The 12,684-nt window shown below is 40.3% G+C and overlaps 1 protein-coding gene across 7 annotated transcripts in view; it reads left to right on the top strand.

Moving 5' to 3' along the window:
* AFF3 (ALF transcription elongation factor 3) overlaps nucleotides 1-12,684 on the top strand; it is a 729,890-nt gene that overhangs the window by 483,305 nt on the left and 233,901 nt on the right. For all 7 annotated transcript variants that reach the window (XM_066377560.1, XM_066377559.1, XM_066377558.1 and 4 more), the window contains one exon: nucleotides 1,382-1,462. In XM_066377560.1, the coding sequence (XP_066233657.1) occupies nucleotides 1,382-1,462 (81 nt within the window). The remainder of the gene's footprint in view (nucleotides 1-1,381; nucleotides 1,463-12,684) is intronic.

Raw genomic sequence — 12,684 nt, 5'->3', positions numbered from 1 at the left:
CTAGGCTCTCAAGAAGAGAGTTCAAAACCTATTTGTAAATTCTAAGTCAGTTTTCTGGTAATCAGAACTTGATTCAATTTAATTTTATAGTCATTTAGTGAATGCAGATAACTTCCAGGAAATGGAACTGACAAAGAATAGTGGAAGTAACCAAGAGACCCCTTCCTCTCTCACACAGCTTAGTGAAGGTGTATGTCAGAAAGCATATGACAGGCCCTGACCAGTGGCTCAGTGGATAAAGCACCAGCCCAGCATGTGGACGTCCCAGGTTCAATTCCTGGTCACGGCACACAGGAGAAGCAACCACCTGCTTTCCCTCCTCCCATTCCCCCTCCACTTCCTCTTCCCCTCCCACAGTCAGTGGCTCAATACAGCCCCAGGCATTGAGGATGGCTCCATAGTCTCCACCTCAGGTGCTAAGAAGAGCTCTGTTGCTGAGCAATGGAGCAACACCCCAGATGGGCAGAACATCACCCCCTACTGGGCTTGCCAGGTGGATTCCGGTCAGGGCACATGTAAGAGTCTGTCTCTCAGCCTCTCCACCTTTCACTGAATAAATAAAATAAAATAGTTATAAATATCAGAAACATACTCCATCTTTGTTTCATACATGTGATTAGTGCTTTCACTTCATGAGTGACATTTTCATGAAGACCAAAGTGATGTGTGTGGGGGCTTATAGGAAACGCATACTAATATGAGTTTCTAATAAAATAAACAACTCCTGTAATAATGATCCCTAAAGTTGAAAGTGCTTCACACAGTCCTTCAGAAACACCCAAAGGAATTTCATGGGATCAAGTGCCAGAGAAGCAGTCCTCTTTGTATGGCATTTTCCATAGAACTTTTACCCCTGGGTTATCCCTTTACTCAGGAGCTTCACTGAAGTGAAAATAGGACAGCCTTGTAGATCTTTTTTAAATGATTTTTTAAAATATTTTATTTACTGATTTAGAGAGAAGAGAGAGAGAAGAAAAGTAGTGGGGGAAGAAGTGGGAAGTATCAATTTGTAGTTGCTTCTCGTATATGCCCATGGTTTTAAACCAGCAACCTCGCATTCTAGGTCGACGCTTTATCCGCTGTGCCACCACAGGTCAGGCTTTTTCTAAAATGATTATTTTTTTAAAAAGAGTTTATTTGTAGATCTTTTTATGGTATAAAGGGCACGTGGGGATAATCACAGAACCAAGAATTGGTAAAATTAGGGGAAAAATCATAAAGGTGGGTTTCACATTCTTTTTTTTAATCCCTTTCATTCCTTATTCATCTCTTGTTCATTTCTTATCCCTTCCATGACTGATCAAGGCAGCTTTATAGCTGCTCTCTATGCTACTGATGTTCAATACTTTGTTACAGTGTTATTTGGTTTCCCTCCTTTTAGGAGATGACCTGGCTTCCACCACTTTCTGCTATTCAAGCACCTGGCAAAGTGGAACCAAACAAATTTTCATTTCCAAATAAGGTGAGCTATGTCACTCCGTAACAATATGCTTTATCTACACAGAGATTTTTTGTGTGTGGACAGTGGGTTTTCCCTTGATTCTTTTCTCTTTTGTAAATATTCTTGCCAGAGGCATATGGATCTGCTTTTCAGCATTTTGCAAACACAGTATATTTATTCATCAAAGGGGAAAATCAAGATTGCAACTTTTCTTACCTACACTTCCATGCAAAATGTGATGCATCTTATAATTGTCATTTTATCTACAGACGTTTGTGAAATTGGCATGTATCTTACAATAATTTTATATATTCAGTGTGATTGTATGCTTGTTTTTTTTCTGGAAAGCGGTTCTTGAATTAATGGTGAATCTTAAAATCAATGTCTTAGAGCCTGACCAGGTGGTGGCGCAGTGGATACAGTGTTGGACTGGTACGCAGAGGACCCACGTTCGAAGCCCCAAGGTCACTGGCTTGAGCTCATGCTTATCTGGTTTGAGCACAGCTCACCAGCTTGAACCCAAAGTCACTGGCTTGAGCAAGGGGTCACTCACTCTGCTGTGGCCCCCCAGTCAAGGCACATATGAGAAAGCAATCAATGAACAACTAAGGAGCCACAACGAGGAATTGGTGCTTCTCATCTTTCTCCCTTCCTGTCTGTCTGTCCCTGTCTATCTATCTCTCTGTCTCTGTCACAAAAAATAAAATAAAAATATAAATAAAATCAATGTCTTAGCATTAAGGACATGTAGTATTTAACTACACAGATATCTAATCATAAAACATTATCCAGGACTTTAAAACAAAATATTTCCATGTTTTCTGAAAATAAGTACATAAAATAATTAGCCACAAAATTTGTTTAAATTATATGTGAGTCTAATACGTTTTATTTTAATACAGCTAATATCTAACTTCATACTCATTATAAAGATGAAATTATACAAATAGAAGGAGCAAAGTATCAAAGTTCCCAGCACCCTCGTCCAAATTTTATTTCCCTACCCATTCACTATTGCAATGAAGAGTTTGATGTGTATCATTTCAGTCATTCTCTGTGTATTATATATACATATATGTGCATATGCACTTTTTAAAACTCATGAATGTTATATAATAAAAGCATTTTTCTCAAACTTTATTTTTTCCAATACCCACAATAAAAAAATATTATTGTTAAATAGAAATATCACAACTTTCTCAAGTGAATTATTGAAACAATTATTTATTATAATTATCACAGTGATAAATTCCATTCTAAGGGTTGATGTTTATTTTTCTTAACAAACTGTATTGGAGAGCTTTCCAAGTGAATATTTTCTTCATGCTTAACAGCAGCAAAGTATTTTATAATATGAATTTGCTGGAATATATCAAATCAAGCACCTTTTGGTGGACATTAAGATTGCTGATCAAGGGAGATGTTGAGGGGAATATGGGGGAGGTGGGATGTATTCGGGGCAACACTAGAATCTATGTAAACACAATAAATTAAAATCAATAAAAAAATAAAACAAAATACATAAAAGAAATGCTAAAAGAAAAGGAAAAAAAAGATTGCTGATGGTTGGTTGTTATCGCAGACACTTTTTCAATAAAGAGTTTTCTGTGGATGCTTGAATGTCTCTGGTACTGATGCCTAGAACAGGAATGGTGGTGTTGGAGGCATCAAAAGCCATAATTATCCTGAATTGTGCTTCAGAGTACTTTTTTATACATCTCTCCCAATGTTTAATATTATCTGGCTTTTTATCCATGTTTCTGGGTGAAAATTTGCTGTCTCATTGTTTTCATTTACATTTCTCCAATTTCTTCTGAGTTTGAGCATAGATGGGTTTTCCATGCGACTTGCCCATTCATATTCGTTGCCCATGCATATCCCATATTAGAAAATGGCTTGTAGAAACTTCTTATAGCTTATTCATGTGCCTATAATACAGTGTGTCCGTAAAGTCATGGTGCACTTTTGACTGGTCACAGGAAAGCAACAAAAGACGATAGAAATGTGAAATCTGCACCAAATAAAAGGAAAACTCTCCCAGTTTCATACCTATTCAGTGTAGTTTGATGTGGGCTCATGCACAGATTTTTTAGGGCTCCTTAGGTAGCTATCCCGTATAACCTCTACAGACTCATCACTGACTAATGGCCTACCGGAACGGGAACGGGGTTTCTCCACCAAACTGCCGGTTTTCTTCAACTGCTTATCCCACCGAGTAATGTTATTCCTATGTGGTGGTGCTTTGTTATAAACGTGCCAATATTCATGTTGCACTTTGGTCACGGGTTCGAATTTAGCGAGCCACAGAACACACTGAACATTCCTCTGTACCATCCACATCTCGACTGGCATGGCCGTGGGCTGCTGCACTGTATACACGGTGTTACATCATCATCTGCGCATGTGCACATGCTGCCACATCATCCTACAGAAACTGGGAGGGTTTTCCTTTTATTTGGTGCAGATTTCACATTTCTATTGTCTTTTGATGCTTTCCTGTGACCAGTAAAAAGTGCACCATGACTTTACGGACACACTGTATATGATGCAACTATTTTTTTGGTAACCTGATTAATGTACCTTTTATACCGGCAAAGAGTTTAATTTTTGTCAGAGATTAAAAGAACAAAACAAAAAAACTTCCCTGCACCTATATTCTAACAACATTCTCTATTTTATTCTAAGACTTTTATAGTTATTGGTTTTAGGTTTAAAATTTTTTTCATGGAAGGTGTAACATAGGATTATAGTTTTATTCTTATCAATGGCTAGTAAATTATTACAGCACTATTAATAGATTAGCCCAGGGGTCAGGAACCGTTTTGGCTGAGAGAGCCATGAATGCCACATATTTTAAAATATAATTCCATGAGAGCCATACAACAACCCATGTACGTTACGCATTACCAATAAAAATTTGGTGTTGTCCCAAAGGATAGCTGTGATTGGCTCCAGCCACCCGCACCCATGAACATGGGCGATAGGAAATGAATGGATTGTAATACATGAGAATGTTTTATATTTTTAATGTTATTTTTTTTTAATTAAAGATTTGTCTGCGAGCCAGATGCAGCCATCAAAGGAGCCACATCTGGCTCACAAGCCATAGGTTCTGACCCCTGGATTAGCCCATATTTACCCCCACTGCTTTGAAATACCATGTTTATCAACAATTGAATTTCACATAAATACATTGATTTGTTTCAGGACCATCTATTCTGTTTTTTCAGTATATTTATCTACTTTTTTTGTAAAGTCTTAGATCATAAATAGTTTAAGCTTTGCAGACAGTACATAAATGAATGACTAGCTATGTTCAAATGAAATTTTATTTACAGAAACAGGTATAGCATAATATATAAAGAATTCTTATAATTCAACAATGAAAGGAAAACTCATTTTAAGAATAGAAAAAGGATTTAAATACACATTTCTACAAAGAAGATCTACAAATGGCTAATAAGTAAATGAAAAGGTACTATCACTGTCATTAATCATTAAAGAAATGCAAATCAAAATCACAATGAGATAATGAGTCATACCTACTTAAATAGCTAAAATCAAAGTATCTAGTGTTAGGAAGTGTATAGAAAAATTGGAAACCTGCTATCAGTTGCTGGTGCGATAAAATGCCACAACCTCTTTCAGAAGCATTAAAACGGTTCCTCAAACATTGCATTATCCTGTGATCCAGCAATTCCACCCCTAGGTGTATATACTCAAGAGAATGAAAACACGTCTCCACAAAAACTTATGCACATATATCCACAGTAGCATTAATCATAATAGCCAATAAGTAGAGATATATAGCTGATGAATGGATAAACTGAAGTGATGTATCATTACAATGGAATATTTTTCAAGCACAGAAAGGAATGAAGTAGTGATACCTGATACAGTGTGGATGAACATTAAAAATGTTTTGCTCAGTAAAAGTGAGAGAAACCAGTCACAAACAACCACATACTATATTGTATGATTTCATATATTTAAAATGTCCAGAATAGGCAAATATAGAGAGACAGAGAATAAATCAGTGGTTGCTTGCAGCTCAGAGGTGGGGAGATGGGGTTGAGTGATAGCTAAAGGATAAAGATTTCTTTTTCAAGTGATAAAAATTATTTAAAGGGATAAAAATAATTCATTGTGGTTAAAAAAAACCCTGAAAATGCTAAAAAGCATTAAATTGTTTAAAATAAAACAAATCAGAGGATGAGTCTTATTTGTCCTGTGGGCTGTAGTTGGCCAGCTTCTAGCTTAAATTTTTGATGATTTTTGGCCTATTTACACATATACACATATGTCATCAGGCCAGGACCCTTCTTTATTATCCAAAAGTCCTACCTATTGTACATTTTTTATATTCCAGACCAATTTAAGAATCATCATTGTGTGTGTGTGTGTGTGTGTGTGTGTGTGTGACAGAGAGAGAGAGACAGAGAGAGGGATAGATAAGGACAGACAGGCAGGAAGGCAGAGAGATGAGAAGCATCGTTGTGGCACCTTAAGTTGTTCAGTGATTGCTTTCTCATATGTGCCTTGACTGGGGAGCTACAGAAGAGCAAGTGACCACTTGCTCAAGCCAGTGACCTTGGGTTCAAGCTGGTGAGCTGTGCTCAAACCAGAGCCGGTGACCTCAGGGTTTCGAACCTGGGTGCCCTGTGTCCCAGTCCGACACTCTACCCACTGCATCACCACTTGGTCAGGCTAAGAATCATCCTGATGACCCTTTGCTCCTTATAAAAATCCTCTTGGCCTGACTGGTAGTGGCATAGTGGATAGAGCATCAGCCTGGGACCTCAGTGTCACCAGCTTGAGTACAGGCTCACTGCCTTCAGTGTGAAGTCACTGGCTTGAGCGTGGCATCATAGACACGATCCCATGGTCACTGTCTTGAGCCCAAAGACCCCTGGCTTAAGCCCAAGGTCACTGGCTTGAGCAAGGGTCACTCAGTCTGCTGTACCTCCCCCCCCCCCCCGTCAAGGCACATATGAGAAACAATCAGTGAACAACTAAGGTGCCACAATTACAAGTTGATGCTTCTCATCTTTCTCCCTTCCTATCTCTGTCTGTGTCTCTGTCTCTCTCACAAAAAAATAAATAAATAAAAACATCACCTTGAAATTTTGTTTGATTTCTAACTTAATTTAAGAAAGTATATCCATCTGATAATATCTTCATCCTGTCCAGGAATTTGGACTGTCTCTTCACTTTTTTTCATATCTTATTTCATGTTCTTTGGTAAATATTTTTTTCTTGTAGGTCTTTCCCATAGGTTCTTTGGTTTAGTCTCAGATATTTAAAGATATTCACTTACTTTTCTATTTAAATGAGCTTTATGAAAGTTTTTGTTTTCTAATTAGTCCTCGATGGTGTGAAGGAAATCTACTGAGTTTTATATATCTACTTTCTGAACTTCTTTTGGTTCTGGGAGAATTTTTGGTGAACTCATTTTTCTAGTAGGGAAAATAGAATGAATACCTTGGAGAATGGTAAGTACAGACAGTGACTGGGAATGAATGGATTTTCAATAGACAGCTTAAGAAAGATCTTCCTGAGGAGGTGGCATTGGAGCAGCCTCTAAAGGAGGTGAGGAGCTGACAAGGGGAGGAGAGAGTTTCAGCAGGTGGAAGAGAATGTGGAAATGGTGTGAGGCAGGCGGGTTCCCAGATGTGGGAGGCCCAGGAGGACCTGTGGGGCCAGGACAGAACAAAGGGGCACAGAACAGCCAATGACACAGAGGTAAGTGCAGAGTAGGACTAAAAGGATGCTGAAAAGCCTGGAGACTTTGCTGCTCTGCTCTGGGTAAATTGAGACATTATAAAGAATTTTGCAAATCACAAATTTGTTCATTTTATTCTTTTTGCATCAACTAGAAAGAACCTCTACTTCTTTGCCTTATTCATGACAGTAAGGAGGATGCTTCCAAGGTGTTATTATTGAGTGTAGTAATTGCTTACTCTGTGTCCAGCCAAGGTAGCATCTTTCTGTTTCTAGCTTTCTGAAAATTTTGAAAGTTTGAATTTTCTTTTTATTTTTAAAGATGATGTTATAATTTACAAACAGTAAAATTCATCCTTTTTAGTATCCTGCAAGTTTTGGCAAACATGCTTCTGAGACCTCCATAGTCAAGATATAGAAGCATTCTGTCACTTCTCAGATTCCCCCTGCCATGCTGTATTGAGCCTTCCCACACCCCAACCCCTGGCAAGCACTGATGTGGTTTCCAGACTACACATAAATAGCACAAATTGAGTTCCATTGAATAGCTTATTCAGCTTGTATTGAGAGATTCATAGTTTTTCTTTAATCTGCTAATGTAGGAAATTACATTGATTGTCTAATTTTTAATCACCTATACAGTCCTGTGCTTAATTGCCTTAATTATGGTGTATTGCTCATTTAATATGCCTTTGGACTTAATTTTGCCCATGTTTAAATTACTAAGTCTACTCCTGTGTTTATAAATGCACTTGGACTAGTTAACTTTCTGTGTATGCTTCTTCATTTTCAATATCAGGAATAAAATAGCCTCTTATAATAAATTCATTAATTTTCTACCCTTTTTTTTGTATTCTGGGAGAGTTTATATAACACACCAATTTTTCCCTCCTTAAAGGCATGGTATAACTCACCTATAAAAATTAATGTAGGCTCTGGCTGGTTGGCTCAGTGCTAGAGCGTCAGCCTGGCGTGCAGGAGTCCCAGGTTAGATTCCCGGCCAGGGCGCACAGGAGAAGCGCCCATCTGCTTCTCTACCCCTCCCCCCTATCCTTCTTCTCTGTCTCTCTCTTCCCCTCCTGCAGCCAAGGCTCCATTGGAGCAAAATTGGCCCCGGGCGCTGAGGATGGCTCTGGGGCCTCTGCCTCAGGTGCTAGAATGGCCCTGGTTGCAACAGAGCGACACCCCAGATGGGCAGAGCATCGCCCCCTGGTAGGTGTGCCGGGTGGATCCCAGTCAGGCGCATGTGGGTGTCTGTCTGACTTCCTCCCTGTTTCCAACTTCAGAAAAATACAAAAAACCCCAAAAAACTTAATGTATGTAAAGTTTTCTTTTAAGAGATCTCTAGCCGCTCTCTATGGAGCAGGCCCGCACCTATCCTCACCCCTTCTTTCCCCAGGGCACTCGCTCACCCTCTCTCCCTCTCTCTCTCTCTCTCTCCCCCCACCCAAAGTTCCAAAGGCCCTTTTTTTGCTGTAATTTATTTCCTGAACCCATTTCTTCTACTGCTCACTTCTGCCTCCGTGACTTTCTAAATAAACTCTCTTTAAAAAAAATAGATCTCTGGCCCTGGCCAGTTGGCTCAGCAGTAGAGTGTCGGCCTGGCATGCAGGAGTCCCGGGTTCGATTCCCGGCCAGGGCACACAGGAGAAGCGCCCGTCTGCTTCTCCACCCCTCCCCCTCTCCTTCCTCTCTGTCTCTCTCTTCCCCTCCCGCAGCCGAGACTCCATTGGAGCAAAGATTGCCCAGGAGCCCTGGCCGGTTGGCTCAGCGGTAGAGCGTCGGCCTAGCGTGCGGAGGACCCGGGTTTGATTCCCGGCCAGGGCACACAGGAGAAGCGCCCATTTGCTTCTCCACCCCTCCGCCGTGCTTTCCTCTCTGTCTCTCTCTTCCCCTCCTGCAGCCAAGGCTCCATTGGAGCAAAGATGGCCTGGGCGCTGGGGATGGCTCTGTGGCCTCTGCCCCAGGTGCTAGAGTGGCTCTGGTCGCAGCATGGCGACACCCACCCAGGATGGGCAGAGCATCGCTCCCTGGTGGGCAGAGCGTTGCCCCATGGTGGGCGTGCCGGGTGGATCCCATTCGGGCGCATGCGGGAGTCTGTCTGACTATCTCTCCCTGTTTCCAGCTTCAGAGAAATGAAAAAAAAAAAAAAAAGATTGCCCAGGAGCTGAGGATGGCTCTGTGGCCTCTGCCTCAGGCGCTAGAATGGCTCTGGATGCAACAGAGTGACGCCCCAGAGGGGCAGAGCATCGCCCCCTGGTGGGCGTGCCTGGTGGATCCCGGTCAGGCGCATGCGGGAGTCTGTCTGACTGCCTCCCGGTTTCCAGCTTTGGAAAAATGGAAGAAAAAAAAAATAGATCTCTGTTTTTTCATTTTCTCCTACACCTATTGGCTTATTCAAACTTTCTACCTCTTCTTGAGTTAATTGATCTTTTTCTTTTTTTTCCCCCTTTAGGGTTTTCAGACATGTACATAATACTGTATTTTATTTTTTTAGTAACTGTCATTAAATTTTAACGTATTAGCCTATTAAATTTATTTTCACCAATAGCTGTAATTAGTGTCTGTATCCTATCCCCAAATATGGAACAGTCAGTTTTAGTTTGGTCTCCGCCACCATTTCTCTGTCCAAGATTATCTACTCTATTTCAAGAGATCATTAGTGTGACTGTTTTCTGGCATGAGCCTTGACAATTGCTAGTTCCTTAAATTGTCATTGTTTTTGTATCTCAAGTCTTCCTTTATTTAAAATGTTTTTATTGTTTTGCCAGAGTTTATTTTGGGGCAGACTTTTAGCCCATCCTGATCTCAAGTCGTTGCCGTTTCCCCCTGCAGCTCTCAGGCTGGCTCATCCCAGCAGTGCTCTTGGGTGGGCCTGGTGCTTCACGTATTCTGCACCCAAGCTCATGACTTCTATTTAGTATCTCCAGGCCCATCACCACCCCCAAGCTCCATACCTGTATTTCTACTTACCTACTCAACATCTCCACTTACCAGACATCTCACAAGCGGAGCTTTAATCGGCCCACAGCCCTGTGCAGGGTTCCTCGGTACCTCCCCCACAAGCCTGGAGCCATCTGGATTCATTTCCTAAGGACACTTAGAACCAAGTACACAAACCAGGCAGCTTTAAATAAATTTATTTTCTCACAGTGTTGGAGGCTAGACATGTGAAAGCAAGGTGTCAGTGGGGCTGTGCCCCCTCTGAAGGATCTAGGGGAGAATCCTCCCTGTCTGTTCCCACTCCTGGTGGCTGTTGGCAGTCCACCACGTTCCTGCTGCGTTGCTCTGGTTTCTGCCTCTGTATTCACATGGTTGTCTCTTCTCTGTCTTTCTGTCTCGATCTCCCTCCTCTTATAAGGACAGCAATTATGGGATTTAGGGCCAACCCTAATCTAGTAGGCTCTGCCAGGCCCTTATTATATCCATGTAAGGTCCAACTCACATTCTGAGTAGACACAAGCTTTTGGGGTATACTATTCAACCCAGTACACTATCCTTGGCTCTTCTCTTTCTCTCATACCACAAATTCAACCCATCATGAAATCATATCTACCCTACTTTCAAAATACATCTCGAATCTAAATGCTTCCCCTACCATCACAGCTACCACGGGGTTCTAAAGACCAGCACCTCTTGCAGTAATTACTGCAGTAGCCTTCGACCTGACCTCCTGCTTGCACACTCGCTCTACCCCACAATCTTCTATGCTCTCATCCCCTCTATCTTGAACTGTTAGTTCTCTAACCATTCACCTTAGGCCTAAGTACACAGTCTGCCCTTTACACAATAGCTTTTCATAGTTTTAAAACAAATCATTTCTTGTCACTTGAGTATTCAAAACTCTTGAATGACATCCCACACTTAAAATACAATGCAATAATTCTGACTATTTTTGTATATAATCTGGCCAAAATCATGGCTTGACCCAAAATGCAATGATGTAAGCATTTCTATTGTGTAAACGTGTCCATGGTGTAAGTACATTTTCTGAGATAATGAGCACACACCTCAAGGTGTATTTTATTATGACTTTTCCAAAAGGATGGTGCAAATTTAGTTTAAGGAATGTAAAGAGTTAAGTTTAAGCAATAGCTTAACTCCTGAGATGAAAATGAGACCTCAAATTATTAATACAAATATTCATTTTTCAAGGCAGAAAGAAAATTGCAGGTATGTTATTTTCCACCCCAAAAATTACATTAGAACTATCATATATGACACAGAATTTCAAATTTAAATTTAAAAAATGTCTTTAGGACTACTATAGGATATGTATGGAACTATTTCAAATCTAGATCTTTTTGCCTTGCCCAAGAAAGAAAAAATAATAAGTGGGTTTACAAAGTGTAGAAACAGTGTGTGATTTTAATAATGCTTTTCTTCCCAAAAGCTTACAATAAGTAATTTATCTTCTCCGAATAGGGTTGCATTAGCATTCTATTTTTGCTGTAACAGATTACCACAAGTTTAGTGACTTAAGACAACACAGATTTATTAACTCACAGCTCTAGAAGCTAGACGTCTGAAATTCGTCTTATGGGTCTAAATCAGGGCTGCGTTCCCTCCAAATGCTCCAGGGAGAATGCCTCTTCTTGACTTCCTCAGCTTCTAGAGGCTGCCCTGTCACTCAGCTCACACTCTGACAGCTGACTTCCTTGTTGCGCCTCCTCACTGATTCTCCCGCCTCCTTTGTGCCCTTATGAGAACCTCTGTGATTATATAGGGTGCACAGAAGTAGGTTTACAGTTGTCCATATGCAAGAAGACAAGCAGGTTATGGTTCTTACTGTAGTAGCCTTATTAACTCTGTGTTTTGCATACTCTCACCTGTAATCCTGCTTTTGCCCACCACTTTATGGGCTGACCTGGATAATCCAGGGTGATCTGCCATCTCAAAATCATCGATAAAATCACAGCTGCAAAGTCCCTTTTGTCATGAGAAGTAACGTATTTGAGGATCTGGGAATGAGGATACAGGCATGTTTAGGGGACTGTTGTTCTACATACTATAAAGATTGTCGTTAATTTTGACACACACTGTACCTGTTCCAACCTATATCTCAACTAATTAGTATTCTTTCATCTGGATTCTTGCATTCCTTAATTAGATAGATTGCTATGTTTGAGATTATCACTGTATTGCTAGTGTGCAGGAACTAAAATTATTTATAAAATTCGAAAGGTAGTTGTACACTTGAAACCTGTATGGTTTTGTGAACTACTGTCATCCCAATAAATTAAATTCATTTAAAAAAAATGAGGGGCAAAATCTCCTAAATGAGTAATAAATAATTAAATTAAGCTCTTATTAAGATGAAAGGGGTGATTTGGCCTCACAAGGAAAGTCGATTTAACTGTGCTTTAGAGTTGCCAGCACTGCTAAATTGATTGGCTAATGCTTCCGAGAACTTCTCCAATATGTCTGGGTATTGAAGGACATAATATATACTAAAGTTAGTGGTTACTGAATTTAGATACTTCTTCTATTCTCTGAACACTTAATTTGGAGTCATTGTTCCC

The sequence above is a fragment of the Saccopteryx leptura genome, chromosome 3, assembly GCF_036850995.1.
Source record: "Saccopteryx leptura isolate mSacLep1 chromosome 3, mSacLep1_pri_phased_curated, whole genome shotgun sequence".
Taxonomy (NCBI): domain Eukaryota; kingdom Metazoa; phylum Chordata; class Mammalia; order Chiroptera; family Emballonuridae; genus Saccopteryx; species Saccopteryx leptura.
Note: the sequence above shows the minus strand (reverse complement) of the source record. Positions and strands in the feature narration are given on the sequence as shown.